At 54.9% G+C, this 25,914-nt stretch overlaps 1 protein-coding gene across 1 annotated transcript in view; it reads right to left on the reverse strand.

Annotated features, from left to right (window-relative positions):
• Positions 1-323: 323 nt before the first annotated feature.
• The window catches only part of SGSM1 (small G protein signaling modulator 1), a 46,436-nt gene continuing 20,845 nt past the window's right edge, over positions 324-25,914 (reverse strand). The window contains exons 4-25 of the mRNA XM_009889172.1: positions 19,903-20,065; positions 18,974-19,126; positions 18,344-18,411; positions 17,643-17,788; positions 17,031-17,162; positions 16,329-16,453; positions 14,257-14,324; positions 13,662-13,825; positions 13,036-13,165; positions 10,526-10,664; positions 10,076-10,140; positions 9,539-9,684; positions 8,640-8,768; positions 7,972-8,154; positions 5,527-5,598; positions 4,126-4,710; positions 3,808-3,932; positions 2,377-2,459; positions 1,921-2,030; positions 1,528-1,624; positions 934-1,101; positions 324-412 (exon numbers count right to left, since the gene is read on the reverse strand). Coding sequence (XP_009887474.1) covers positions 324-412; positions 934-1,101; positions 1,528-1,624; positions 1,921-2,030; positions 2,377-2,459; positions 3,808-3,932; positions 4,126-4,710; positions 5,527-5,598; positions 7,972-8,154; positions 8,640-8,768; positions 9,539-9,684; positions 10,076-10,140; positions 10,526-10,664; positions 13,036-13,165; positions 13,662-13,825; positions 14,257-14,324; positions 16,329-16,453; positions 17,031-17,162; positions 17,643-17,788; positions 18,344-18,411; positions 18,974-19,126; positions 19,903-20,065 — 3,140 coding nt within the window. The remainder of the gene's footprint in view (positions 413-933; positions 1,102-1,527; positions 1,625-1,920; positions 2,031-2,376; positions 2,460-3,807; positions 3,933-4,125; positions 4,711-5,526; positions 5,599-7,971; positions 8,155-8,639; positions 8,769-9,538; positions 9,685-10,075; positions 10,141-10,525; positions 10,665-13,035; positions 13,166-13,661; positions 13,826-14,256; positions 14,325-16,328; positions 16,454-17,030; positions 17,163-17,642; positions 17,789-18,343; positions 18,412-18,973; positions 19,127-19,902; positions 20,066-25,914) is intronic.

Raw genomic sequence — 25,914 nt, forward strand, 5'->3', positions numbered from 1 at the left:
CACTTGCTGCCCTTCTGCCGCGGCCAGGCAAGGAAGCAACTGCCTGGGTTCTGCTTCCAAAGCAAGTCCTTAGCAATAAAATGCAATCGTACGGATCTTTGGCTAAGTCACTGAAGAAGGCCGCGAAGATCTGAGCCGGGGCCCCTGGACCTAACACTGAACACAGCACTCGGAGAGCTAAGGGTACTTCCAGTTTAGACAGCAGCATGTGTCCAACTACCTTATTTCCACAGGTGTGGCACTTCAAGAAAAAGGAGAAGGGGAAGAAGCATTGAAGGGGAGTCCCGGCTCTTTGTCTGGATGCCTCGTCTTCCCCGTGGCCTTCATTTGTTCTCGATCAGAGTCTGGACTTTATAGACAAGGTCCCGAGCCAGCTTCAGGATCTGCTTGGTGTTGTGCCGCTCAGCCATTTCTGGAACACAGACAGAAGGAACCCCCAGAGAGGCTAGACCCGCGGAGCCCGGCGGCTCGAGGAGCCCCCCCAGCCTCCCAGCTCTCCTCTTCCCAGCCGAGCGCCGGGCGGGAGCTGAACCTGCGAATTCCTACGCAAGTTCCCAAGCACCATCCCTCGAAGAGACACCTGACTCTGAAGAGCCATCATTAACCGCCTCATCTCGGGGTGACTACAGCCAGCAGAAAGCACAACCTACGCTCACAGCTCCCTCCAAGCATGGCAAGGGGGGCTGGTGCCAAGGATGGCATGGTGGCTTCCCCCAGGCACCATCTGACCCCCTCAGAGCCTGACAGTTTGGGGGCAAGGGGTCTCGTTACCACCATGTTCCAAATATCAGCATCGCACAACCATACACCGCTCTGTTTGTTTTAAACATTTACCAGTATAGCCCGGACGTGACTGTCTGTAGCCAGACAGAGATGTGCTGCCCACATCCGAGCAGCTGCCACAAATTCAGCCCAACAGAACACAAACCGTACCGTTGAAAAACTTGATGATGTCTGTGAAATCCATGTTGTTCTCCAAGATTATGTCCCGGTACATTTCCACCAAAGCCAGGGCTATGAAGAGCACATAGTGTGCAGAGGAAACGTGTGCAGCTGCCCAGATGGTCTCCCAGACGGCGAAGACGTCATCGTACACCAGCTCTGTTACCAGAGGAAGAAGCCCAGCAGTTAGTACACCAGCCACGCATTTACAATCATCCTGACTCACAGACTTCACAGCAGCGCTGGGAAGACGTGCTGGGTGGTTTCTCCTCGCAAGAACCTGTTCCAGTTGGAAGCAATAAGTCAGTCATCTGCGGAGACAAATATTCTGGCCTGCAGCAGGTGGCAGAGGCTCCAGGACACAAACCCGGTGGAGGCTCACCGGCCGCTCTGGAACAACAGGTTCTGTACCTAGACAGAAACGTCAGCCACAAATCTACCAGAGAAGAGCAAAACAGGAACACGTGGTAAAAAGTTATGTTCAAGCAACTGAGGTTGCCGAGTGTATTGAGAAGCGCGGAAGCACGGCAGACCTTGCCTTCCCTCCCCTTGGCTGGTCTCAGCTGCCTCCCTCCCAGCACACACCTCTCTTGAAGTCCAGGAGAAACCATCGGTAGCAGAAGTAGAAGTGAGTGTAATCACCGTTCTGGTGCATCAGCTCGAAGAGCTCAGAGTCCAGAATCTGCCAAGAAAAGCAAAAAGAAACCCACTTGGTGCACACGAGAGGCGCCAGCCATTCCGCTGCCTGCCTTCCTCCAGTCCCACTGCTCTCCTGCCGCACCACCACATCTTCCACCCAGCTTCTCCCTCCCAGGCAATCCTGGCACGTTACTGCCAGGCTGTCTTTACAGCTCCCTGCTCTCCCTCCTGCTTCCCACCACCGAAAGCTCCTCTCAGCCCCTCTGAGACCCCCGTCCCAAGAACAGCTTGCCCCCTCTGGTTTGAGAGGCTGCTGAGCCTGTGCCGGGACCCCCCTACCTGGATCAGCGATCTCATGTTGGCAAAGTGGGTGTCCATGGCTCCTCCGTGGGGGAAGTTCTGATTCATCCTCTTCATAAGCTCGGTGAAACAGCTGAAAGCCAGAGCCTCTGCGCGGGGAAGAGAGACGGTCACTGCTGGGCTCCCCGGACACTGCTGCACCCGCACCCGCATCCCAACATCCACCCACGGCAGGAACATCCCTCCTCGCTCCACACGCAGCCAGGGGCACGGCCTTGGAAAGACAGCTCACGCTGCAAAACGTACATGCTGTCTCCAGGTTGGGCTCCTGGGAGTCAGACAGCATCAAGGACAAACGGGATCCTGCCACCAGCTGCTCCGCACCTCTCAGCATGGGACCTTCCCACCACAAAGGGCCACCACGATCAGCCCAGCAGATCCCACCACGTGTTCCCACAAAGGTATGGGGAAAGCGGAGCAGAGCCACCTACTCACCGTCATCCAGGATGACCAGGAGTGGGGCTAGCAGATCACACATCCCCTGCACATAGCCGATCTCAATGTGCTGCCAGATGTAGCTGTGGGAGAGAGCAGGAAAGGTGGCCCGTGAGCCCTTCCCTTGCCACACACAAGTGCCACAGCCTGCCACCTTGCTCGCCCGTGCCCTGCCTCCGTTCCTGGGACGCTAGCGTTTCCCACATGGTGCCACCAACGCGTGGTGGCAGGCAGGGCAAACCAGACATGTTTATTCTGTTACACCTGTGCTCCATTCCTCTACAGCTGGCTTGGGAATGATTAAGTTCCTGTGATGACTTTCAGGTAAGCCATGCATGGCACAGCCCTGGATCAACACCCTGCAACGGCTGTGGCCACGACCACGTCAGGGTGTTGATGCAGGGCTGTGCCGTGGCTCCTGCAAGAAAATCAGCAGACGGAAAAGTGAAATCAAAAAGCACAGCAAGGCAGGGGGGGTCGGTCAAAGGGCAGAGACTGATAGAGTTTGTTAATTTATCTCTCCTTCTCCCCCTTCCTCCTGGATTCACCCTCGTGGCTCTCTGCCCGACACAGCCCGCTTCGCCTCCCTGGACCCCGTGTCCCAGGAAGCAACCAGCCCTGCAGAGATATCTTCCCATATTTGGTAGCAAGTCAAAATGTGTTCAGAAAGGACTCGGATGCACTGCTGGCACAAGGCAACGGCCTTTTCCATCCTGCCCACAAGTTCTCCAAAATCTGCTGTATTGCAGGTCTCATCTCAGCAGAGATCTCCAACTCTGGCTGTCAGATAAAGCGACAGCTCTAATGAAATAGCAGCTTCTCCTCATATTTGCAAGATGAGTAATAATATTTCAGCCTTCGCTGCCCCCAAAGCAGCCGCGGCTGCTGAGCTGGAGTTGGTTTGAGTCAGTGAATGTCACACAGCAACCTCTCACTCACAGGGACTAAGCAAAGCGAATCAGAAACGCACCCAGGTATGGCTCTCTCCTGGGCAGGCGCTAACCACTGGGTCGCTTCAGGCGCTGCCTCATTAGCACTACTGTGGGCTGATCCTCATTAAAACATTTTCCAGCCGTATTCCAGAGAGCAGGCGGGCTGCGCCGGGTTCAGCCACGCGGCAGCACGCCTGGGCAGCCCCAGGGAACCCTCTGCGTTGTCCAACGACCCGACCCACGGCAGTCACGGGGCAGAGCAGCACAAGGCAGGACTCCTCGGTCCGCCGACCAGGAGCTCCTTGGAGCTGCGGCCCCAGTTCTGGGATGACGATGGGATTTGGGGGAGGAAGTCAAAGAGGCAAAACTCAGTGACCAGGACGAAGTTTGAGGCTCCAGCCTCAAGGTGAATTCAGGGACACCGAGCAGCAGTGCCAGGAGCCCGCTGCCGTCGCGGGGAGGGCTGGTGGGCCCCCACCCTGACCCCCACGGCTCCCACCTGCACATGATGTTGCGGAGTTTCTCCAGGTTCGCAGGGGTGAAGTACCAGTAGTTGCGGTCACACCGCTGCACGTCCTTCTCAATGCGATGCAGGTTCACCGTGTACATATCCAGTAGCTCTGGCTGCCCAAAACAAAAGCAAAGGTGAGTTGTTTTCAAATAAAAACCAAAAAGAAAGTTGCAAGGGCAACGGAGCAACAGGGCAGGGTTTAGGTGGAAGGCGGAGAGCCCCTGGACGCACAACTGCAGGATTCGCACAGGGCAAATAGGGAGGCACGCAGGAAGAAACCCACTCAGCAAACAAGTAGATACTTACAGAGTAGGTGACACCCGTGGAGCAGACAGCAGATGCTTCACTGTTGGTCAGGTCAGCCACAGCCAGAGAATCCAGCTGCGGGTACAAGCTCTCCATCTCCGGCTCCTCAGAGAGGTTACCTTCACTCTCCACCAAGCTTTGCTTTTCGGCTTCGCTGTCTGCCCAGCTCTCTACCACAGTCAGGGCCACCGGGTCACGATCACGCAGGACCCCTGCCGAGCTCTCACCCACGGGAACAAAGTCCACGCTTCCACCGGTGGGGAATTCACCTTCCAGGCTGTCTTGGCCCTGCAGCTTCTCCTCTCGCCGGGCACCATCCGGGTCCGGTGGGGCTGGCACATCGGACCCGCCGGCCTTTCCCTGAGAGCTGGCCGAGGATTTGTTGGTTTCCAGGGCGCTGTCCTCATTGCTGAAGCTGCGCTCGGAGAAACCCGATGCGATGGAGAAGTTCTGGGAAGAGGGGTGGCCAGAATCAGGGGAACACGTGCCATTGGGAACTGTCCCGTTAGGGATCTTGCTCTGTTTGCCATCTTCCAGCTGAGCATCTGCTTCAGTCTGCTCCACTTCATCAACAGATTCAAACACCTGCGCAGCACGAGCAGAGAGCCACGTGAGAGCGAGCAAACTGCATTCAGCAAACCGTTGGGAACGCGGGCATTACGTCCCCAAGAGCCGCATTCAGCAGTTAAACTGCTGAATGCGGCTCTTGGGGACGTAATGCCCGCGTTCCCAACGGTGGGGAGGGATGAAGGTGTGCTCTATGTGTGCAGGGCTCATACAAGCAACCAGTGGAAGAAAGCTCGGAGGACTTGAGGGCATTTTAACTCCCTAGTGCTGCGCCTGGCTGTGGCTCCACACCTCCGCTATAATGAGAGACAACTTCAGCCTGAGCATCTAGCTCTCCGTCCCACTTTAACCAGATTCTTGGAGGAATTTCTGGGCACGGTCCTCAGCCTTTAGGTTCCCCTGCCTGGTTTTGGCAGGTCAGCGCTTGGTCATTTGCACAACTCGGAGCCCACAGTCCCTGCTCCAAGGGACAACGCTTTACTCAGCGTGATATATTGGGCAGAACATCATTTAAACAGGTTGGTTAAACACATGGTTACTAACATACGGAGCAGCCAAGGGCCCTCAAGTGTGAAGGCCACATGGTTGTTGGTCCTTTGAACCTGGGCAGAGCAGGCTGGTAAGATTAAACACCGCCAAGCGGTGCGCAGTGCTGACCCTGGTGGCTCCAGAGCCAGGTCTGTGAGTCATTTACCTCCTCCAACTACTGCTTCTGTTTGCCAGAGATCATTATGGTTATCGACTAGCGATCAGCCCAAGCCGGGGCAGAGAGCCATACGCTGTCGCGTGGCCGATGTCTGTATGAGCAAGAAGGGACAAAGCGCTGCCACTCACCTGCGTGCTGGAGCTGGAGTCGCTCTGCAGCCGGGCGTGATTCTGTCGGCCAGAGCTGCAGCTCTGAGAAGACTGCAAGAGAGAGGGAAAAGGCCAGTGAAAAGGCAAAGAGCGTGGTGTCTGGAGCAGGGGGAGACTCAAGCCATGCTATCAGAGATGGGCACATCTGCATGTAAAGAACAAGCAGAAAATGCATCCAATAAATTCTCATATTTGTCCCATGAAAGATGTCCACATCATGTCAACTGTGCCGTGCATGTGTCACACAGCACAGCACCCTCCCTCTGCCCGCCACTGACATTTACTGCTGGAGAAGATGACAAAAAACCAAAGTCCCGGGCCAATCCAGTTGTTCAAACACTGTTTGTTTGGGTCTGAAAGGAACTGCTTTCTTCTGGCCTTCTGAGAGGTCACACTGTCTCCCTGGAGTGCAAATTTCTACAAATCTCTGTCCTAATTTGGCAGCAATGCAGCTCGCCCCATCTTAGTTTACATAAACGATGAAGTCACAGGCTATAAACCAGTCCCTCTAAGCATATTAATGCTTTTTCCTTTTCTTAAAGGACAAATATTGATGTTTTAAGCCAGACTCAGTCCAGGCAGCCCCTCTAAAAGTCAACAGCACCCTTTTCTGGCTTCCAGCTGAAGCACAGAAGGAAGCGTCGGGCTTTGCAGCAACCAGTTCAGTGCTCTGCCTCGTGGATTCCCTCTGAGCAACGAGCCTTCGCTTAAGAGCGAGTCCTCCCTGTCATCCGAGCCACCCCTGCGCCAGGCGGATTGCGGCGCAGGAGCCCGCGGCTGCTCAGGCTGCGCGCGTGGGGATGGACCGAGCATTGCAATGACATCACACACAAACAATAGGGTTTTAAGAAAACACGGCGCTTTCAGAACGGCAGCAGGAGCCATCCCCACCCCAGTATTGTGGGTGTTTGCTGGGCAGGGCTCTGATGGAGAGAGGAAGGGCGACAGTTTTCCTCCATTGCCATGGGAGTGTTTTATAACAGGAAATCTCAGGTTGAGATGGGAAAAGGGAGAACCTTTGCGCGCATTAACTCTGCCAGCTCCCCTCCCAGCGCGCGTTCCCAGAACAGGCGGATGTGGATACTAAAGAGCCACCGCAGCACAGATGCTGTGGGAACGATCCACGGGGCTTCAGCCACACCGACCGCGCAGCCCACCTCTGCTCCCCCGCGAGAGCTGCGCCATCCAGCTCTTGCGCACAGACCCCGCTCCGCACTTGCCCTCCCTCCACCTCTCCCTCTCTGTACACACACACAGCCCGCATGGTTGGGGCTGAACTCATCTCTTTCCAAAAGCATCCACGTGGTCTCCCCAGGGGAAACCAGACAAAGTCTCCAGTGCTGCACCTACCGGGCCCTTTTTGGCTTGGCCTCCGTTCGCCTCCGGTGCGGCAGCGTGAGGTCAGATAACCCAGCGCTGCTCGCCGTGCTGCGCCGGGCTGTTCTCCTCCAAGGGAAACGCTCCCTGCACTCTGTTCCCAGGACTGCCTTTCCTTGACAGGCTTTTCCCTCCACACCCTTTGGTTCAGGCTTTGTATCTAGCTCCTCACTGCGTTGCTAAAAGCCAGTCCCATGGAGCTGGGTGCTGGGGCATGGTGGCCACCGCTGCTCCAAGCCCCACAGTCTCCTTCACACCCAGACTTAGAGCCACCCCACTCCTCCTGCCCACAGGCAGCAGCTCAGGCTGCTTCCGTGCTGAGCAGCTGATGGAAGAGGGAGCCAAGAAGCCAATTGACATGTTTCACAGCCCCTCAGGGCCAAAATTATGGTCCTCCTCCCTCCCTCTACTTCAGCACCGACTTCCAGGGAGCTAATCCTGATGTGCCCCAGGAGCGCAAACTGGGTATCGCATCTCTCTTGTTCTCCAGAAGTACCCACAAGGAACGTTTCACGGGACTGGTGAGAGCGCCTGGATTCGGACGCGTGGCTCCACAAACGAGCTCTGGGGTCATGGCTGACCCGCTGCCCTCTGCCCGGACCCCCTGCCCTCTCCCTGCTGTCCCCCCCTTTCAGGCCTCCTGTGCCCAGCACCCTCACCCGGGGTCACGGATGCAGTGCTGTACAGTGCCGCTGCGGATACTGCGGCTGCAAGAACCAAAGCAAATTTGTTAGACCTTCAATACACCGCTCAGGCTGCAGACCAAAACCTCTCGGTCAGTGCGGTACCACACGGTACGGAAACTGGGGTCACACTGCAGGAGATGCCCACGCCTACTGCTAAACGCTCAGGAAGAGCAGAAGAAAGAAAACGGGCAAGAAAGCTCCAATCCTAACTTGCACGGATCACAGTGAGTAAGGAAGCACAGAGACAGGCAGAGGTCAGGGAAGGAGAGTGAGCAACAAGGGTACCTCCATCCCTCTCTGTAGCACAAGCCGAGACGGAGCCTGGGTGGGCACAGCCCTTCCCGAGCCCCCGCGCCCTCACCTCATTGCTGATGGTCGAGTCCCTGTGCATCATCCGCTGGATGTGGGAATCCAGACTGGCCCCGGAGGAGCACTTGGCCAGAGCTGCCGCGTGCGACTCCTTCTCCCGCTGCCGGACGATGGCCTCGCAGCCCAGCCACTCCGCCATGGTGTGCTCGTAACAGCTGCGCATCTGGTCATCAGCCTGCAGCGTTTGGAGAGACAGAGGGTCTTTGAACGGATGCCCCTGGAAAAACCCCAAAATCAGTGCCCCTTCCACCCCCCAAACAGCCCTGCACTGACAAGTTAAGTGCACACTTGCATTAACCATGGCTATATGGGACACAGAGTCACCCATCTCCGGCACAGTGACAGCCAGAGCCAGACCCACAAAACCTCACAAAAACTGGGACAGAAAAATGACCATCCATGTCCTTCCTGCCTTCCAGAGGTGCACGGGGCACTGCACGTGAGCGACCAACAGCTGCACAGGGGAGCGTCCCGCTTGGGCTGAATCAATTCCTGAGCTCTTCTCCCACCTCCTGTCTACAGCCGCAGCACAAAGGGGACACAATGCCCAGTGGGTTCCCAGGGCGGACTCTGGCATACGGACACGTCGAGCTGTGAAATATCCCGGGCATGTGACCGCAATACACCAGGCTGCTGAGCTGGCAGCACACCCACACCAACCTCTTTCCTTTCTGCCTCCGTCATCCCAAACTGGTAATGGCCCAAAAGGAAGGGCCAGACAGCCTTCCTGATCTCGTGCTGGATCCCGCCGTAGTAGATCAGCCGCAGCAGCTCCTGGTCCTCGTAAGTCTGTAGGAAGAGCTCCAAGTCAGTGCACAGACACAGGCAGGACCAGAGCCTGGCACAGAGCAGATGACAAGGACAACCCCAGCCTGGTCATGCCACCCTTTAGCACCAGAGTGCTGCCCGGACTCTGACCACCCGCAAACTCGCTCCCCATTCATTGCAGATGATCTCTCAGATCTCTGCTCGAGCATAAGCAGAGCCAGAGGGCCCCGCGGGTGGACATTTTGGGAAGCACTGGCTCACTGCAACCAGAAAGTGGCCCACCAAAGTCACTCAAGGTCACTGCTGTGCCTCTGATAACTGTCAGGACTGTGACACTGGCCACTGCTCTCCAGCCATCCTGCCATAACAGCGTGCTGGGACCCCGCTCAAGACCACAGTACTCCGGGTGACACACTGCCACAGAGCAGCTCTGAACAGAAGCACATTAAGGAGAGCAACGTTCGTTCCCCGGCTTCCACGTGTGGAGGATTAGGAGTCCTGGGCTCTGGGCAGCCTGGGGCAGGCTCTGACCTCTTCTCAGGGAACTTTGAGGGTAGTGAGCCCCTGGGGCAGGTTGCCCCGAGAAGCTGTGGCTGCCCCATCCCTGGAGGTGTTCAAGGCCAGGTTGGACGGGGCTTGGAGCAACCTGGGCTGGGGGGAGGTGGCCCTGCCCAGGGCAGGGAGTGGAACTGGATGAGTTTTAAGGTCCCTTCCAACCTAAACCATTCCATGATTCTATAAACTTCTCGATGCGCACCACAACTGACACGTCCCAAGAGTACCATCCCTACCGTGCTGTCCTGCAGGTATCTCTGCCATATGTCCACAGTCAGTCCTGAGCTGGCACTGCAGGGCACATCAGGAGACACGATGTTGTGGTTAACCAGCGCAGATAGGTGGGTTCGCACCGTGGAGAGGTGTCTGCAATACGCCAGCCCTGCAACAGGCAGAAGCAAACATTCAGCTGGGGAACTCAGGGAGCTACGAGGATGAAGTGCAGGAGAAAGCTCTGATGAATCTGGTCCCTGATGGACATCCTCTGAAGCCACAAGCAGCCCAAGCAGCAAAGCAGGGAGTCTACTGGGACAGGTCAGTATCTCATCGTCTTGTACCACCAGCACAGCTGCTCGCTGGGCTGAAGTCCGAGGGTCAAAGTTCCAGTGTTTGCTCCCAATCCGGAGCATGGGTACACAGGGCCCTGCATGCAACAAACTGGTCCCAGTACCCTTGGCCACTGCCCTGCTGCCTCAGCACCACTGCTAGCCCAGAGGTCAGGACACATTGCCCATCAGACATCTCAAGGCATCGTGGATGTGACAAGTACTCACAGCCATAGAACGCCCGGGAGAGGATCTGGTACTTCATATTGTCACACAGGAGCTTCAGTGGAGCTCTGCCAATAAAAACACACTGGATGTGAGGAGAGGAAATGCTCCCACGCATGCCCTCAGCCCCTGCTTTGATCTGACCGTTCCAGCTTTGCCTTCAGAGGTGCACCATGGGACCTCTGCTCAGCTTGGGAGCGGCAATTCTTGCTGCCAGGACACGGCCACAGAGCAGCCGAGATGTCCCAGATGAGGGACACAAGCCTCACTTCAGCCTGGACATGTCCCATTGGCACTTGCAAATGCTCCCTGGACAACCTAGCCGAGTGTGAGGCCGGAGACACCACTTGCACCATAATTGCTCTCGTTGAGCCATCTAGCTGGGCTTTCCCTGGAAACTTGGTTTCATTTCACCTGTATTTCTCAAAGCAAGCAGCAGCAGAGCTGTCATACCTTTCGTGGCTGCAGCCGTTGGATGGCCCACCATCGGAGGAGCCACTCTGAGAGCAGGAGGAGCAGGAGGACTTGCGGGTGCTGGGCTGCCACATGGGAGGCAGGCCAGCACCCGACGTGTCCATCAGGTCCTGGGGCACTGTAAGAGGGCAGAGAGAGGAGCATCAGCTACCGTCTGGCACTGCCCCGGTGTCAGGTGAGCCACAGGAGGTCAAGAGAGAGGAGAGTTTCAATTAGCAAACGCAGCATCCCACACAATTCCCAAGGAAACTCCAGCAACCAGGTAGGACCCACGCCAGGTAATCACAGCACTGGTGAGCTCAGGAGAAAGGAAAGGAAACAAAGAGCATTGATGAGAGACAGCGAGAACCTTCTGCTAATTAACTACAGCGCCTTCAGCAAGGTAATCTTAAACTGCTGAGAGCCGACCAAGGCAGAAAACAAACACCAAACCCAGAGAGACTCGAGAGAAGGGGCTGCAACAGACTGTCACACAGATGACAAAAAACATGATTGAAATCAACTGTTGTCCCAGGAAGAGCCGATCACCAAAAGGGAACAGCCCCCATCTCTCAAACATTAGGATCCCATCCAAGATTCAAGATGAGAGCATCCAAATCACAAACAGGAGATAAAGACTTAGACGAAGAAGTTGAGAGGGACAGCAGGAGCAAGAAGCTCTTCATGTTGTCACTTGCTAAATCCCCGCTTAAACTCCAAAGTGCTATTGCAATGGCTTCGGATCCTGCTCCGGCATCGCCCCGCAAACCGGCCGGGCGCAGAGCCAGCGCGAGGGGACTGTGCGGCCCCGAGAGCCGAGCCGCCCCCACCCTGAGCAGCTCAGCGCCTCGCCTGGCCTGGAACGGGCCGTCGTGATGAGGGTGAACTGTGGGCTGTGGACAAAGATTAATGAAGAATAATCCTATTTGCTTCTCCTTGGAAATAATCACGGTAGAAATTCCAGCTTGAGCTGGGAGAGGGCTTCCTCACTCACCCCTGGACTCTTCCTGCTTGTGATATTGAATAACTGATGCTAGCAAGAAAAATGTTGAAATATTCCTATTTCCCTCATATTGAGCAGGTGCCGATAGGTCAGCGATGGTCAGCAGTGACAGGGGACACCTCTGCAGGAATTGTCAAGTGACAACACTGGCAAGCCATAGTACCAGACAGAAACAACAGTCGCATTACACTGATGCCGAGCGGCCCCCAGAGCACCAAGGGGAGGTCGGGACGTGACGGGGAGACTCGGAAACCATTTAGGGATCACCACTATCTTGCTTGCAGCTGGAGTCCTCGCGATCTTCCCTCTCACAGCAGCAATGGAGATCACAGACGCAAGGAATGGATGAAAATTACCATTAATGGTAACTAGGGACACAGAGAGAGGACAAGGGCACAAATGAAAGGGGAGAAAGGACGAATCTATAGAGAAGAAAGAACTGGTGCAGTTCCACCCCCCTCTGGGAAGGTCCACAGGAACTGCAGACTTTGATGATGCCAGCTAAGGAGATTGCAGCAATTCATTTCACAGAAAATCTGGCCCCCAGGATGGAATTTTAAGGGGTAGATCAAAAGAAAGCTACAGAAAGGAGCATCTCTATCTGCTATTTTAGCTTCAATCAGATTTTCATCTGACTCACTGAATTGTGTTAGTCAGCTAAAGGCAGGGAGAACTAAGCATAATCTTAACTGATGTTATGGAGGAGTCACAGGAGATGTGATTGCCCCCTTCTAGCCTCAAAAATACAGGAACAAGTTTTTAATCAAATTTCATAGCTTTTTAAAAGCGCTCCACAAATCTTCTATCGCACTCTTGGTTTTCCCCCTTATAAAGTCATCTATGATGTTCCCAGAGATCAAAAAAATTGTTCTCAGTATCCCACAGAAGAGTGAGGACAAATGTGCACCCACTTCAGCCAAGCACATCATTCGGATAATTCACACCCAGACACTAAGAGAGAGTTCCGGTTTGGTGAATCCAGCAGCGCCCTCTCCCTTGCCCTGGGAGCTACGGAGCGAAGGCACATGGGCCAACCTGGCAGTACAGAGAAAGGTGCTGGCACCTCTCCTTTGCGCTGCAGAAGCAACGCTGAAGAAACATCGCTGGATTTAACGCAGCGCTTGCTGAGTTGGCCTGGTGATAGCAAAAGAAGAATCAGCCCTGGAGGCTTGTGGTGGTGAAAAGCGACCCCCAAGGAACATTACCAAAGTGAACTTCACTACTGAAATTACGTGCAAGATTTTTTTTCCCAACCATTAAGGCAGCCCTGGCCTGTTGTGCAGCTGCAGAAATGAAGGACTCAGTAGCAAGTGAAAGGTTAAAAAAAAAAAATAAAATCCCAACCCGTACATGATGTTGAATAAAAGGCGGCGCTGTTACAAGCAAAGCCCATTTCTCTGGAACCATTTGCTGGGGCGAACTGCAACGTGCCTGTCGGTGCTGCGTCTCTGGCTGCTCATACACCCCGTCAGAACCCACCTCAAACGCTCTCCGCCAGAGCACTCACCAAATTCAGACTGTGTCCCTGGGTAGATTATTCTGAAAACATAATCTGTGGCTTCGTCATCTTCCTTGTCGGACGCAGACTCGGAGGAGCCCTGGGGACTTCGCTTCCTCAGCTTGGGAAACACCTTCCCCTACATGAACAAAACCTGCCCTTCACAAGCCGCCCCGCGCCCGACCACACCAGCCAGCGCGGTCACCGCCTCGCTGGCGGAGCTCCTGCCCAACAAGAGCACGTGCTTTGTCAGCCCAGGTGATGTTTGCAGGTTCCCTGTGCTGGAGCAGCCTTCGGATTAAGCTTTCAATCACACAGTGAATATATTTGTGCGCAGGGTATGTATTATCCGTGCGGCGTGCCCAGGTCCGTGAGGACCACACCTGCCATGCCCACAGCCAGCACCCCCAAACCACATCCCTTCTGATTCGCCCAGAAGGGTCTGTTTAGCTGGTGAGGGCCATGAGCTAAACCAAACTGCCGTATTTCAAGCCCACCTTCCTTCTTGGTTTTGGGAGGGGGATTGTTTAAAATGCAGCAGCCACTGATGCCGGGCAGAAGGTCCCCCTCATCAGCTCTGAGACACTCCAGCAGTGCCGCAGGCTCAGGAACAAGCCCGGTTTCGGGGTGCCTACCTTTCCCCGCTGCGACCAGAGGGGTGGGTCCAGCTGCCCATGGGGCAGGAGGCCGTTCTCCAGGCAGGACAGGAACTGCAGTAAGTGCCCTCCTCTGGGGAACCGCAGGGGGGGCCTCTGAATCCCATCCTGGCTCACCAAGACAACCGTTCCACCGCTGTCTACTATTAGCAACAGTGACAGTAGAAAGAAGACACACACATGAATGAGGGAGATATTACCAGTCAAAAATGCAGAGGATAGGCAAGAATGTTCAGGGAATTGTCTTTCTGGTGTGCGAAACAAAGAATTTCTTCCTTGTTTGGATCCTTCCCTAAATCCATTACAAGTCTGGAGCCCTGGAGAAGGCTTGCCTGGGAGATGGCACCCTTGAAAAACAGCCAGCACTGCTCTGCAGGGAGTCCTTCCCAGTCAAGGACCACAGCCAGGAGCTGGTTTAAAGGTTTTCCTAGAAGCACTTACATAGTAGTGACCACCCAGAGCTCTGGACATCTGCCCTGGAGCCAAATCAAAACATACAGGCACTACCCAAAGACCTCATGAAGCAAACGTCAGGGTGACAACACCCTCCAGCAGCGCCCCACTCTGGCCTTACCTTGCTGGTGGCAGTGCAAATAGACAATCTCCTCCAGGCGAATAGTCATGGCATAGTCCCAGTACACGCTGAAACAGAGAAAGAGAGGAAGCCGTGAGCTTCAGGGACGCAAAAAGCTCTGCTTCTGCCCACATCAGCTCCAGATCCTGCCTCCAGCTCTCCTGGCACCAGAGGAAGCTACAGAAAGGATGAGGTCCCAGCAGCAGTGGGACTGCCACAAAGCCAGCCTGAGTAAGTGACAACACCCCTCCAAAACCACTGTCCCTGCCACTACAGCTGAATCAGGGCAAGTCCAGTCCCACCTGCCCCGGGCTGTTTCTCTGCTCTCACGGCGTTCCCAGACGCGGACAGTGCGCCCATGAACCCTGGCAATTGCAGGGAGGGACGCGGAGCCCTGCAGAGCTGAGCACTCTCCTCTGGGCACCCCAGAAGGGACTCCTCGTCCTGCTGCGGTGCTGGGAGAACCTCTTGAACCTGGTAGGAGCAGCCCTGGAGCCCCAAGGGAATGTGCAGTGCAGCCCTCGCCTGGGCTGCGGCTTTGCTGAGCTCCTGTCCCCAAGAGAGGGGAAAATAAACCCTCGCGATTTGTGGGGTTTTTCAAAGCTCAAAAGAGATTTGGTCCCAGTTGCTTCTGGCGCAGAACTGCGCTCCCTCAGCACAGGCACCTCGAGGTGACGGAGCACATCTAGAAAATGCTGGAGAGCTGCTGGTCCCCAGGCAGGGCAGCGGGCCAGAGAGACGCCAGGAGGAAGCCGGGGAAGGGGATCTCGGCAGGAGACACCTGGCCTGACGCAAGGTCTCATTTCTGTGGAGAGCCTACCAAGAGCGCTGCTCTGTGAGGGTGTCGGCGTTTAATAACACCCTACTTCTTTGCAACAAAGCAGTTTCCAGATTTGGAGCAGCGTTACCTGTCACTTTACAAAAATAGTGCTTAAAATAAAGGCTTATAAAGACAGTTAAGGACAGGAAGGGGTACATCATGTCATTCCTTGTAGATTCATACTTACTTTGTCATCTGACTCCTCTCTTCCTTGGTCACGTCTTGACACTGGGAAATGTTAGAGCTTAGGCTGATGCCCAAGTCAAGAACTCAGAAAAGTAGTGTAGAGATGAAAATAGTATTTTAGGGGGAGAGTACCAGGCATAACAGAATGGCCCAGGGGCCGAGCAGCAAAGGGAGATGAAAAGAACATAGGTAAAAAAAAAAAATAAAAAAATCTACAATTGAGAATAAACAAAACTGAGAAAAAGTTTTGCAGAGGAAGATCTTTACCCTAGGTCGAAAAATCACCGTCCTAAACACTCGGGCTTCCCTGGAGTGTTTGCTGATGGAAAGGGATTTTGCTTGCTTTGTTTCATTTCTCAGGCAAATTGGGACCTGGCATCATTCTTTCGTTTGTTAAAAGGATTGCCGCTATCAAGAGAAATGCCAGCAGCCCGTAAGGCAATCCCAGGCAGAAGGGCATGGCAGTACACCCTGCCAAGCAAACTAAGCAGACTTCAGTCCCCCTGGAGGAACAAGCTCCAGGGACTCTGTTAAATCCAAGGGATTTTGAATACCTGCACGTAGGATCAGCTGCAGACTGCAGCGAAACAGCACTGCAAAACGGCACACGCTCTGTCACCAAGGTATGGTTATCTGGGCACTGCTCACGTTCCCTCTGTGCAGATGCTCTTCCCCTGTTTATGAACCCCTCAGTTCCCCAGACTAAAATAACCACAATAAACCGGAAAGCACTGCGTGGTGTGTATAGAGGGCATTCTCCTGAGGAAATTCCCGAGGGCAACAAATGAAACCACTTTGCGTCTTTCAAAACGAGCACCCTCCCGTTCCCTCGCTGAACGCTTCCCAGCAGAGACAGGCAACACTACAGCATCCCGCACCATCTCCCGCAGCCCACCTCAGGCCTCTTCCCCTTCCCTTCTCCTGTTCCAGCCTCAGGGGTGATTGCTTTGCTCGGCAGTCAGTGAGAAAACTCATGGATGGCTTTGGACAGCAGATCCAGACTCTGAACCCAGGGAACATTTTCCTCCCCTCTGCCCCACATCAGGACACGCTTGGAGACAGTCACCTCTTCTCATAGTCCAGATCCCCCACAGAGCCGTTCATCAGCTGGTTGGGAGTCCACTTCAGTGCCATGATGTCGGCCGTCTGGTGAAGGGACAGATACCCCGGGATTGCCTCCATGTCGTCTCGCTTGAGAAGAGAAGGGCAGGGAGAGAGTGAGCTGGTGAGAGCAGGCTGGAAGACGGCAGAAGCACCACCTCAGGCGACCTGAAGCTGAGCCATGCCCTGCAGCACAGTCCTGGCCCGCGACGCAGCCCTGCCTGCTGCCCCGAGCCCACCCGCTCACCGGCAGTGAGACACCCACAGTGGCCCTGCAAAGCCCCCAGCAGAGACAAGAGGACACCCCACCAGCCCGAAAAGGGGCCGAGAGAAGTTTGCCTCCGCTGGGCAGCTGAACAGCTCCACCTGTTAACTGCAAGCAATCTGCACTTCATTTATTTGACTACAATAAGCAGGAAGGGACAGCAGGAGGCGTTTTGTGGCCTCTGGTCAAGACAGGAGCCTGTTTCTACTCAGACAGAAGAGCTCTTCCATTCAATTGGGAGGATCCACATCACCAGGACCTCAGCAAACGCGGTCCAGTCGCTGCCTTCCCAGATTAGAAATGAGCCTGTGCTTTTCTCCGTCAAAGAGCAACTTGGGATAGAATTACCTGGCGGGGAGCAGAGCAGTATTGTAAAATGCAGGTGCCCCAGCAGGTACTTACCGGCTGCACCAGGACGTTGTTCTTGCCGTAGAGGAGCGTGGCTCGGGAATTCTGGTGGAGCGACTCCACATAGTCCCTGGCAGACAGCGACGGCCGGTCATCCATACTGCCACTCGAATGCCTTTTCTGAATCTGGAAGAGATCCACCTACAAACATGAGGTCAGCACAGATGCCTCTTGCTTTCAAAAAGCTTCTCCTGAAAGCTCATTCCCTCTGCACTTATACACTTAAGAAAGTCACTACTAGAAATGTTTCCCTCTGTGTCCTTTAAGAGGATTCCTGGCTCTGGCCAAGCTTGATTCCGTACTTAGAGAAGCCCCAGGAGTGTGCTTTGTTTGCAATAAACAGAGCAGACTTCAACTGCTTTGCTTTTTGTTCATACATGCTGTTCCCAAAGGGTGGAGACCCCGTGATGTGGTGCTGCGTCGGTCCAGCACGCCTGCAGTCTCCATGGCCCATGTTCCCGGCACTTCGGGCTTGAAGACTTCAAGTAACTGCACTTTTCTACCTTTGCAAACAGACAGAGCCTCAAGCCTTGACAGCACTGCCTGTGCACCCCAGGAAAGGGCTGCGAGGGACTGTCCCTCCCAGCCTGGCCGTCCCCGACTCACGCAGAGCGCCGGGCGCTTGGTGGGCGAGTCCTGGCGACAGTGCGAGCTGTGGATCCGGTGCCTCTGAACCAGCTCGTCAGCTGAGGGGTCTGTCCAGAAGTGGTCAGCGGTCTTCATCTTGGTGTACTCCAGTGCACAGGGCCCCACTGCACAGAGAAGAAAACAGCAAACATAAGGAAGTCATTGGTGGTGTTCCAATGACTGGTCACTTCTCAGATCCCCGGAGCCCAGCGTCTCGGAGCGCAGGTGGTGGGACAGCAGGCAACAAGCACCAGGCTTAGCACACGTTGCTGCTGCATTGTATGACAGCAGTGAAGGACTCGGAGAGGTCAGCCAGCCCCGGCAGCGAGGGATAACCCACTGCCTGACCGGCCACGTGCATCCCGAGCCCTGTGCTGCAGCCCCATGCTGCTTCCCAGAGCCCGGCCTCAGCCCTGGTTTGTGCCCACCAGTATTACTAAAGCCTGTGCAAGAAAAAGGAAACCCCAAGCTCAGCCTTGACGCTCCCCATCTCTATTCAGCGCTCAGCAGCTGGGCATCACATGGCCTTTATACGCACTCCACAGGGCTACCTGTCCAGGGCTGCTCAGTTTTCTGAAGTCCTTACTAGGAAACAACTGCATTTCACATCCCAGATCACAGAACCGGGAACACGGGTTTGGAAAGCAAGCCATCAAAGTAGGGTAAGAGGAAAGTGTTACCCAATAGAGATGCAAGAATTGGCCCATCCACTGGATCCATCAGGAGAGCTTCTTTCTCATAGTACTTACTAGAAGAAAGAAGAGAGCAGAATGCTGTAGCATTTCAGCCCCCTGGGACTGCAAAATGAGAGAGAGAGTAGTTTTCAATCACTGTAATGCCCTTCTCTTTCTGCATCATTCGTTGATGGTGTGAGGGCAAGAAACCCTTAACAGGACGTTTCTGCTAGCCGTGAAATTCCAGGGGAAGAGATGCCCTCCTGCACCACGTTGCAAGCACCACTATCTCCTAAGAAAACATCCCGAGGACTGGAGATGACACCTCCCCAGGACAGGACACCACAGCATGGAGTTTTCAGAAGACAAGGATGATGCAGTCCCCAACAACCAGCTGTCAGCACAGCAAGCGTGGCCTGTCTTTATTTTAGGGAGTCTACAGCAGCCACCAGCAGCAGGGAATCAGTCAGAGTCCCCGTGGTGGGCACAAAGCGACACAACTGGCCTGTCCCATCCAGGGACTTCTCTGGCCCACGTGGACACAGCTCAGCCAGCAACACCTCAAGGACCACCTGAAGGGGCAGATGCTGGTAGTGAGTTAGGAGGGGCAAATGGTTGGCCTGTGCCAGCACTCACCTGCTGTTTTCCACCAAGTAATGCACGATTTTATCCAAGACCTTTTCAAAGAGGGCTGTGCGGATCCAGAGGTGCTTGATGGCTTGAGGAGACAGGTTGGGCAGCTTCGGCATCTTGCGCACATTCTCCGGGATGCCCTGGACTTGATTTCGTCTTTAGAGGTACAAGGCAAAAGACAACATCACCGGCTCATCCCTGAGCACTGCAGGAGCCCACGGCACTCGCAGCACCTCGTGGGGTGGTGACTGGCTGTGGCGCTGGGGGACACCCAGGGAACCGCGGGGGACAGGGCTCTGGAGACTGCTCCCTTCATCTATTCTACCCCTACTCCAGAGGCCCTTATCTTTATTTGAAAACTGACTTCAGTCATTATGTTTCCCACTGTAAACGCACCCTAGAACAAGCCTCTGCCTCAGCAGAGTCCTCCAACCCACACACCTCTTCCACTGGTGCCTGAGGACAGCAGTTCACAAGCAAAGCGCAGCGTAAAGATTCCTGCCCCCAGGTAGCTGCACCATCCATCTCCCTGGTTCACATCCAAGGATGAGTAAGTCACTCTCAAACAGAAGTTGAATTACTGCAGGTTCAAGCCCTGCGCATTGAGGCAGACCACATTTGGTTCCAGTTGGCTTAGCGCACTGGTTCATAAACCGTGACAGTTCAGGAGCAAACACACTTAGCTGCTCCTCAGCATGAGACAAGGGGCTGAGGAAGTAAGAACTTTTCCATCCTAGCTTAAACCACAACTGCAACTTACAGTCAGTTCTGTCAGGATACCGAAAGCCCAAGACAGGACTCTGCTCCACTGAAAGAGCAATTCCTCCTACAGAGGCTCAAGTTGGACATTGCGATCCACGGCCGTACCCAACCCACACACCCACACCAAAACACAAGCAACCTGCGGGGTAACGGCAGTGCTGGTGCCTTACGCATTCTCGATGAGCTGCTCCAGGTCTTGCACCTTCTTGCAAAGCTCCTCCGCCAGCGGAAAGCTCTTGCCCACCTTCATGAACAGAGCTGCTATCTTGTTGCTGCGTAGGAATCCCGCCGCCCTCCGCTTCAAGCCGTACAAGACACAGGCTTCCACAGCAGCTGCAACACAGCAAAGGCGTTACTGAAGCAGCAGGAGAACGCGGAGCCCACGTCACAACAGCCAGTCTCCCGCTGCATCCATGACCTTACTCCACAGCAGAAACGTTTCCCAAGAGGAAAGCAGTGCCATGTTCTATTCCTGCCTAAGCAGAGAGGAGATTAGGGAACCCAGATGTCTTTTGACCCACAGCAGCAGAGTGGTACAGCTGTTCTGCCTGCAGAGTCCTCAGTTCTGCTGACTACACAGAGGGACAATTTCAGTTTTGTAAACCAGAAAAACTGAGGTCGGTGACGTCTATTAGAAGTTTGGCTAATCTCAACAGAAGGCCACACTTGATGGAAGTAAACATGAACCATGGGTGTGTGAAGTACTTCAATGGAGAGTCAGCTTGTGCTGTTAAAGTAGATCCAGAGCCTTCCTGAAGTCACCTGGGAGGGACCAGTCAGGCAGAATAACTTGTCTTGGACTCACTTCTCAGACCAACCAACAGCCTAAAGAGCATCACTAGACTAGTGATGAAATGGGAACATGCAGCTTTCGCACCACAGAGGTGGTATCTCTGTGCCACCACCAGCGAGCAGTCTGTGCTCCGTGCCCAGCTCGCAGCCTGCATTAGGATTTCTCAGAGCGCTTTGTTCATTCATAGAACAGAGCGGGAGAAAGGATTTGGACCACTGTGCTCACAGCCCTTTGTTCCGAAAACACCAGGATCCGGCTCCGCTACATGATGTCTTGAATGCAAACCAATTGATGCTAACGCTGGGAAATCTCAGCGCGCACGGAGCCTGCAATCCCGCTTCCAGGTCTGCACCGGCACGATCACTGTTACTGGCGCGGTGATTTTCCCAGCAGAGGAGCAACTGGCTCATGGTGTGGCAGTAATCGCACGGATCAGGAGCTGCTAAGAGCCTGCTCATACAGAGTCACTCAGGTTAAGCCTGTGGGAGTAAACAGTTTATCTGTGGTTTAACAGCTGGAAGTTAAGTGTGGCTGTACGCTGCACAGTGATGCACATGGCGCTGCTCCCCTGGCTAAAGGGGTCTGAAACCATTTCAGGTGACCAGTTTGTCTACGGGGTCAGCAGCCCCAGCCAAGCCTGGGACAGAGAGCAGACCTTTGCAGTGTCATCGGGGAGGGCACTGCCAACAGCGCACCAGACTTGGGTCCCTCTGCGAGCTCAGCACAAGAGTCTCTCCCCTTTCTCTCCAGTGCGCTCATCAGTCCAGCCACCATCATTAATCAGCAGGCTAAATGGCAGGATAGGATGTAAAACCTCTCAGACAACATATTTTAAGGCAGAGAACATCCCCACCTGGCCTTCAGGAAAATGTCCTCATCAGACATGGAACAACTAACAAGCAAGAGCACTGCATCTTCTCCAGATAGAATAATTGCTTTGCTCTGCAGACAAACAGGCTGACACGCTCCTCTCAGGTTTCTTGAAGATTGTAAAGAAACCAAACAACTCACAGAAGTTTTCCCTTCGGCGCACTCTGAGGGGTGGGTAAGGCTGGAACAGGAGATTGCACCCGCTGGTCCCCTGTGCTGGGACGGTCCAAGCAAGAAGGAGAAAGCTTAGGAGCGAGACGCAGGCACACTGAGGATTTCTAAAGCAGCAGAGGAAATGGGGCATTTTTTTTCACAAAAAAAATCTCAGTCTTCACACAAACATTTTCCCCAAAAAATACTAAAGGCAATAGAGAATGTGGGGATAAACCACAGGCAACGCCAGCAGCTGTCTGGCTTGGGAGATCCTCCCAGCTCATGGTGACTCGGTTGGGTCCTTGCAGCTGGTACTCGGCAGTAAAGTCCCCGTGCGAAGCTTCGCCTACCTCCCTGCACAGGGCTCTGCCGAAAGGCAGCGTCAGGCACTCACCAAACCACGGCGCCTCTCCGCCTGCCCTGTCCTGCCAGGCTCCCTGCCCGGGCACACGGCGAGCGGGCAGCCCGGGGAGCCGACTCCGCTGGCGATGGGAGACAGCGATGACTCCACAGAAAGACACACACACGTACAGGCTCCACCGGCAATCTGTTTGCCGGAGTCCCCTGGGAGGGCTCAGGATGGATGTGTAGTGTCAAACACAGACTTATTAAACAGGCTGATCAAAGCACTGGAAAATTACACAGACCCACAGTTCTGCAGGCGATCGATCTGGGTCTGACAGCAAGCTTTCTGGCACCCCGGCACCCCTCCTTCCCCAGGAACGCGACGCCGCAGAGCCAGCCACGCTGAGCCGCTCCTGCAGCAGCCCAGCAGATGCCGATTCGCCTCTCGCTTGGAGAGGCATTTTTTCCTACAGCTGAACAACTCTATGGAGACATTTAAAAAGACATTTCATGCAGACCCGTCACCGTCAGCTCCTCGGGCTGAGAGATGCTCTCGTTATCTCTGCCCTGCTTCGTGCCATGCCCGAGTTCACCGCTGAGCAGGCAGAGCCGGCGCGCAGCATCTGAGGGGCTGCGAGACACGTCCTGTGCTAACAGCAGAAAAGCAACACATTTGGGGCAGCCAAGTCCTGCTCACCCAAAACCAGCCATTCAGAGCCACTGGATGGATACCTAGCTTGTAAACAAAGCCCTGCACAAACTCTCCTGAAGCCCAGACATGCTACAAATAGCACAGCCCACGCATGGATGGGTCTTCCTACCAGTCCCAGAGGACAATTTGCAGCTGCAAGATAAGACCAGATGGCTGCGTGGCTTTGGGACCAAATGCAAGACAACTCACCTCTCCCTCAACACACACTGAAATCACCCCACTGCACATCCCTTCATTCCTCTGTTGTGTACTCCACGGCTGAAATAGGAGGGACAGGCACAAACCACTCCACATGCCTGAGACTGCACCCAGTCGTGCCCATTTCAGAGTACCCAGCCATGGAGCAGGCACCTCTGGAAAGCTCAGGCAGGTCTGAGCTCCTGCAGTGGAGCAGCAGTTGTCAACCCCAGTCAAGTGAGTTCAGGAACCAGCTGGGAAGTGGAATTGCAAGCAGAAAAATCACAGTTTTGGTTTTGGAATGTAAGGTTATGCTGACATACCGCAAATCACAGCAGCACCTTCAAAACCTGGGCAGGTTTCCCCTCTCCACCGAGCCTGAACCGAGGGTGAGGTCTCTGTGGGACCACACCGCCAACATCAGCTCTCTACTGACGGAGCTGGACTTCAGCCCCACTGCCTGCTGCCAGCACTGGGCCACACACCGTTTCCCCTCCTCCAATTTGTATTTTTGGGGATTTTCCTGTTCTCAAGCAGCCATTTCCAGCTCTTCGGAGGTGGCCTCTGTCTCCACCGCAAGTGGCAGCCTGGCCGGGCTCCAGCACTCACCTGGTGCAGCTGGGCGCCAGAGCACATGGTGCAATGCGCCATCGGTTCCACTCCGAATTTCCAGCAGACGAGTGAGAGCACTCAAGCTCGTGCAGGAGAGCGGCAGACTGCTTTGCTCATGTTACGGCCAGTGCATCACACCTCTCTGCCAGCTAGGGAACAGCACGTGGGAGAAAATCCAGACTGGTGAAAAGCCTCCCAGCACGCTCCAGCAAGATGGAGCGGTCATCAGCATCTGTCCTCAAGGCCATAGCCTGAACCTCTCCAAAGTACTACTCCTGCTGGCAAAAGTACAGACAAATGGGCAGTCTCCATAGGAAAAACTCTCCCTGCGCTCTCCTGAGTGCTCAGAGGTTTGAGCACAGAAACTAAGAGCACCTTGTCTATGCTAAATGCAGGGGGAACGGTGGGTATGTTTTAACTTTACAATTTTTTGAGCCCAGTTCATAACATAACGTCATCACTGCAAAAAGACACTGTGAAGAGACTCTCCCCATCCCTATGGATATAACCTACAGCAGAGACACAGCGCAGGGGCTCTGTGCAGCTACACCCAGGTACGGTGGAAGTTTGGATTCTTGGCAAAAGACTAAAGATATTTCTGAGATCCTGAGTGTGCTGTGGCCTGGCACGATTCAAACCACGCAGGGGTTGAGCATAAAGGCAGCCTTAGCACTGATGTGGACAACAAACCCCTCGGCTCCCGCAGCCCCCAGCCCTGCTGCCGGCTCTCCATCAGCCTCCCAGGGCAGCGTGAACGTGACAGATGCCAACTCGTGTTTGTCTGCTTCAAACCCTTCCCTCGCAGGCAAAACAGGGCAGCTGCCCATTCCTGCCACACCACTGGTTTCATCAGAAGGGGTTTGCGGTACACCGGCTACACGGAGGACGAGGAGGGCTCCATGAGGAGGGCTCTGCGAGGAAGGCGGCCCCCCCCCGAGAAAAGGGCAGCTCTGCCTGCCCAGAGCCAGCCCGGCAGCACGCTCTGCTCGTCAGGGAAAGGGGTTATTTCTAAGCTCACCCGGCTCACGGAGAGCCACAACACCAAGGAAGGTGCACATACCATTCAAATGAGAGCACAACAGCAGACAGACCAGAAGGCAGTGAAAGTGCAGCAGCATCATTAAGAAGCCAGAAGGAACCAACGAGCCCTTCGTGCCTGGATGCCTCAGCTCCGTGTCGCAGGAGGCTATAAATAATTGCAGGCTGCGAAGCCTCGTGCTGCACAGAAAAGCAGAGAATGAGTCACACCTTGAAGTCTGTTCTGCTCTTTCGATGCCATTCGGTCGACAGCGTACAAAGGCACACAGGCCTGAAACAAGCATCTGCACGTATTTCATGCGAGGGCACCGGAGAAAAGGAAGAAGGCAGCCTCTGTGCTCTCCACAGCAGAAAAGGAGACCTCACAGCTCCCTTCTCTCTCTTTTTTGTGCCCTTCTGTGGATGCTACAGTCTTACTCAGTGGTGACAGTGCTGCACAAGCCTTGTCGGAGCAACTCCTTCAAAAGCTATTTGTCATCACTTCTGTCGTTTTCTTCCCAGCCTCCAAATTAGCAAGCTGCCCTTCAGCTATTTGTAAATTGAGGAGCGCTGCTTCCCCTCCGCAGGCTGCCTGCAGCGTTTGCTCAGCGGCAGCCGCACGGCCCCAGCCTGGGCGTGCTGGAAGCGCAGCTGACTGTAACGCGGCAAACATCTCTGCTGAGAGCGACGGGCAGAGCAAGCAGATCAGGCTCCGAACGGGCACGGGTTGTCACCCCCGTACCTGGAAGCCAGGGCTCGTGGTGTCAGGGCAGAGCAGCACAGAGGTTCCCTGGCAGCTTCAATCCCAGGGCTGAGCCACGGGACAACAGGGGAGTTTATTGCTTTGTCCTTTAAAGACATTTGCTCAGCAGAGGACCCCGCGAGGTCCACCTCCCCGTCCCAAATCCCCGGCCGTAGCCATGCTGAGCAGACACCCCGCAGCAGCGCAGCCAGGCTCCTCCGTTGGCGGGAGCAACGCCTCCTCTTGCAGCTACGCTGGGCTTCGAGCGGGGACCGCAGGGCTGGCTAGCTGTCACCTGGGGAGGAGAGGTGACAGCAAACAGCAAGACACAGATAAAACCAGCACGTGGCTTTTCCAGCAGCTGGTAACAGTCTCTCCTAAGGCCCTTTCAGCTGTATCGTTTGCAGGGCACAACAGCCTCCCTCCCTTAACGCTGCTTCTTTGCAGAAAGCAGGGAAGGTTTGTCAGCAGCTCTGTGCCCTGCAGAAAGGAACAGCGGTTGTTTCTGCCATCTAAGCGCTTTGCAGAGGCCACTGGAAGGCCACTGGTCTCAGGGGTTCACCACTGCACGGCAGCAAGGGCCAAGCAGGTGCCCGAGATCTGCTCCGGGAGCACGCAGGCATATTGCAGAGGCCAGGCTCTGCCCAGCGGGGATTCCTCACAGACCTCCAGGACCGTGACGAGGAGGAAGGCCGTGGCTGTTAGGAAGGCTCGGGCCATGGGAGCCCACGATGTCACCTCCGTTACATGGGAGAGCTGGG

Source organism: Charadrius vociferus, unplaced genomic scaffold, assembly GCF_000708025.1.
Source record: "Charadrius vociferus isolate BGI_N301 unplaced genomic scaffold, ASM70802v2 scaffold567, whole genome shotgun sequence".
Taxonomy (NCBI): Eukaryota; Metazoa; Chordata; class Aves; order Charadriiformes; family Charadriidae; genus Charadrius; species Charadrius vociferus.